Source organism: Mesoplodon mirus (genome assembly GCF_964341445.2).
Source record: "Mesoplodon mirus genome assembly, chromosome: 5".
Lineage (NCBI taxonomy): Eukaryota > Metazoa > Chordata > Mammalia > Artiodactyla > Ziphiidae > Mesoplodon > Mesoplodon mirus.
This window is the reverse complement of record NC_138980.1, coordinates 20,290,543-20,293,877: the sequence shown is the minus strand read 5'-3', so window position 1 is coordinate 20,293,877 and position 3,335 is coordinate 20,290,543. Positions and strand designations below refer to the sequence as shown.

At 33.6% G+C, this 3,335-nt stretch overlaps 1 protein-coding gene across 1 annotated transcript; it reads left to right on the top strand.

The window, feature by feature from the left end:
* Positions 1–865: 865 nt before the first annotated feature.
* LOC309805248 (ATP synthase subunit epsilon, mitochondrial-like) lies at positions 866–2,283 on the top strand (the record flags this gene model as incomplete). The annotated part of the gene is made up of 2 exons (XM_082623181.1): positions 866–964; positions 1,890–2,283. 2 exons carry the CDS (start codon positions 866–868, stop codon positions 2,067–2,069), a joined length of 279 nt encoding a protein of 92 aa, XP_082479307.1. The 3' UTR covers positions 2,070–2,283.
* Between the last annotated feature and the right edge of the window lie 1,052 nt (positions 2,284–3,335).

The following is a 3,335-nucleotide window of genomic DNA, read 5'->3' as shown; positions in this document are numbered from 1 at the left end:
GTTTACTTGCTTATACAGGTCAACCATTATGAATATTTACCTTGTTTAGGGTTATATTTATAAAGTAAATTAACTTTAATGATAAAACAGTTTATTTTTGTGAGAGACTATGTGTTTCAAGGCTGCAAAAAAGTGAATTTTAAATAGTTTCACTAATTCTTGTCCTATTTGTTAACCTTAAAAGTAGTTTCCTTCAATGAAGTGCTAAGAACCTAAAATCACATTTTATCAGTTAGACAGTCACTAGATTATTAAACACATTGCTATCAGAACTATTTTATAATATATTCAACTACTGCTTCCACTATCTGAGCTTTGCCCCAACATTCATATCCCTCTGATTCTCCTAACCAGTGTATTCCTTATTATGAAGCAAAACATACAGTCAGCGTGGTTGCATAAATATTCAATAAACAAATAAGGTCAGTGACATCTTGCACTAAAATAAAATACTGGCATATATGAAATAAGGTGGCAATTACACCTTAATAACAGAAACAAACACTTTACACATTTACACAAGACAATACAATTCATTCATTCATTCATCAAATATATTTCAGTCACTGTACTAGACACTTGAGATAAATCAGAGGGGTGGGGGGAAGAACAACCTGATCTGAAGTTTATATTTTAAGAGACTGAGGCTAACTAGACGAGATAGATAGATGAGAGATAGGTAGATATAGAGATACAGTATTCTAGAATATTGTAAATTCTGTAGGAAAAAAAAAATTGAACAAGAAAAAGGGAACCAAGGGGGCAAGCAATGAGTTGGAGGTTGAAATTTTGAATAGGATGGTAAGGTAAGCCCCAATGAGAAAATGACAAGTGAGTAAAATCTTGAGGTGAGGGATTTAGTCTTATGGATATTCAGATAGAGTGCAATGTTTCTAAAGCTCCTGCAGCCTTCACTCAGAGCAAAGAGACCAGATGGCTGGAGAGGAGGGTGTTGGGGAGAATAGTAGGTGGAAAAGTCAGAGAGGTTCAGGGCAAGACTGGGTAGAACTTTGTGTGCCATTGGCTTTTTACTCAGTGAAATAGGAGCTGTTAATTATTTTGAAAAAGGAGGATGTGGACTAATTTCCATTTTAAGAAAATGATTCTGGCTGCACTAGAGTAAATAGAATTCAAGCATAGAGGAATGGAAGCAGGAAATCAAGATGTTATTGTAATAATCCAAACGAGAGTGGAGAAGTCTGAGACCATAGTGAATGCAATGAGAAGTCAGATTCTGAATACGTTTTGGATATAGAGATGGTTAGGATATGGGAAAAGATTGGAATTAAGGATAAATCCACAGGTTATAGCCCAAGAGACTACAGCAGGATAGAGATGTTATTAATTGAGATGTGGATGACTTTGGACAGATCAGGTTTTTGTGGGCAAACATCAAGAAAGCTAACACATGGAAACTTCCATTCTATCAAGTCAGTGTTAAATGCCTTGCACAGGACCAATTGACAGGTATATAAGAGTGAACAAAACATAGTTCCAGCCCCCTTGAGAATTAACAGCCAAGTGGGCCAATTAATAAACAGATTGGGCACTCTCCATGTAAAAGGAAATTGTCTATGAGGGGCTAATGCCTATCTTCTCTAACATCACCAAATCTTGGACTATGAAAGCATAAAGGGTAAAAATGTGAGTTAAGTTTCAAACAAACTAGATCTCTTGACCCGATCGGCAGCATACTTATGAAACTAATGGAATTCATTACTAATATTACACAATAAAAAAGTATAACATGAAATTAACATACTAAATTTCCCCAAGTGCTTTATAGCCTTTATTTTATATATTCAAGTATTACTGCAAACTAACAATATCATTTCCCAAGGTAGGCTGCACACTGAGCTGACATTGACCTCATCTTTGCGATTCGGCAGGAGGGACTCCACTCTCACAACATCACGGTGGCATATTGGCGACAGGTTAGACTCAGCTACCTCGGGTGTTCCCAGATCTGTGCAAAAGCAGTGAGAGATGCACTGAAGACAGAATTCAAAGCAAATGCCGAGAAGACTTCTGGCAGCAACATAACAGTTGTAAAAGTCAAAAAGGAATAATCTGCCCTGATTTAGCTTGAATACTACATTTTCAGAGTGAAGATGTGTGGGCACATGTTATGGCAGATTGAAAACGATCTCACTTCATGGGGGAAAAAAATACCTGTCTTTTTCATAGATTGACATTGCCAATAATTTGAAGTAAGTCTCAAAAAATATATCATTTCCCATATGTTTAAATAAATGTATGATACAAGAAAACATAATAAATGAAATTAAGACTTTGAGAAAATATTCCTCTCTTTGATGTTGATCAAGCTTTGCAGCCATATCTGTTTTCTGAAAACCTTAGACTGAATGAACTATGGGTTTGACAACAACTACTATTTTCTAAAACGTAACATTTTTTTATATTATGGAAGAAATCCAAGATTATAATACATATTTTGGAATGTAAGAAAAACACAAAAGAACTCCAAAACGGGAAAAATCATGTTTAATCTCTTCTTTCAGAGTTAACCTCTGCTAATATTTTGGTGTTTGTCCTAAGGTAACATGTGTAAAAATGCATATTTTCAAGTAAATATAAGCACACATACACACTTATGTTAACAATTATCAATTTCCCTCAGAAATGATTTGGAATAAAAGAAAGATGTATGTTATATACACTACTATGTATAAAATAGATAACTAATGAGAATCTACTGTATAGCACAGGGAACTCTACTCAATGCTCTGTGGTGACCTAAATGGAAAGGAAATCTAAGAAAGAGTGTATATATGTATACGTATAACTGATTCACTTTGCTACATAGAAGAAACTAACACAACATTGTAAAGCAACCATACTCCAATAAAAATCAATCAAAAAAAAGAAAGATATATGCGTTAGATCACATACTGATTTAAAAAGGTGATTGTTAAGGTGAAAAGAAAATAGACAAATGTTATTTTCAAAAACACATTTTAAGGAAGAGTATATCTCTAAAATTTAAAAAATATATAATAGTCAAAATAATATTCAATCAAGTGATATTCACTAGATGAATATTTTATTTTCTTACAAAATTTATGCATCAAGTGAAAGAAAATTCAGTGCTCTCTCTCTCTATCTTATTAGCATTGACTTTTTAGATAAGATCTTAAAATGTATACTTTACTTTGATAATGTCATTTCTCCTAATTAAAATGCTATGGTTAATGTGTGTGTGTGTGTGCACATATGTGTATCCACTTGTTAAGTACTTCTTTCAGTCACTGGTATAATGCTAAGTGAAGAATGACGCAAAATGATATTCATAATGGCAAACATTATACAGAGCT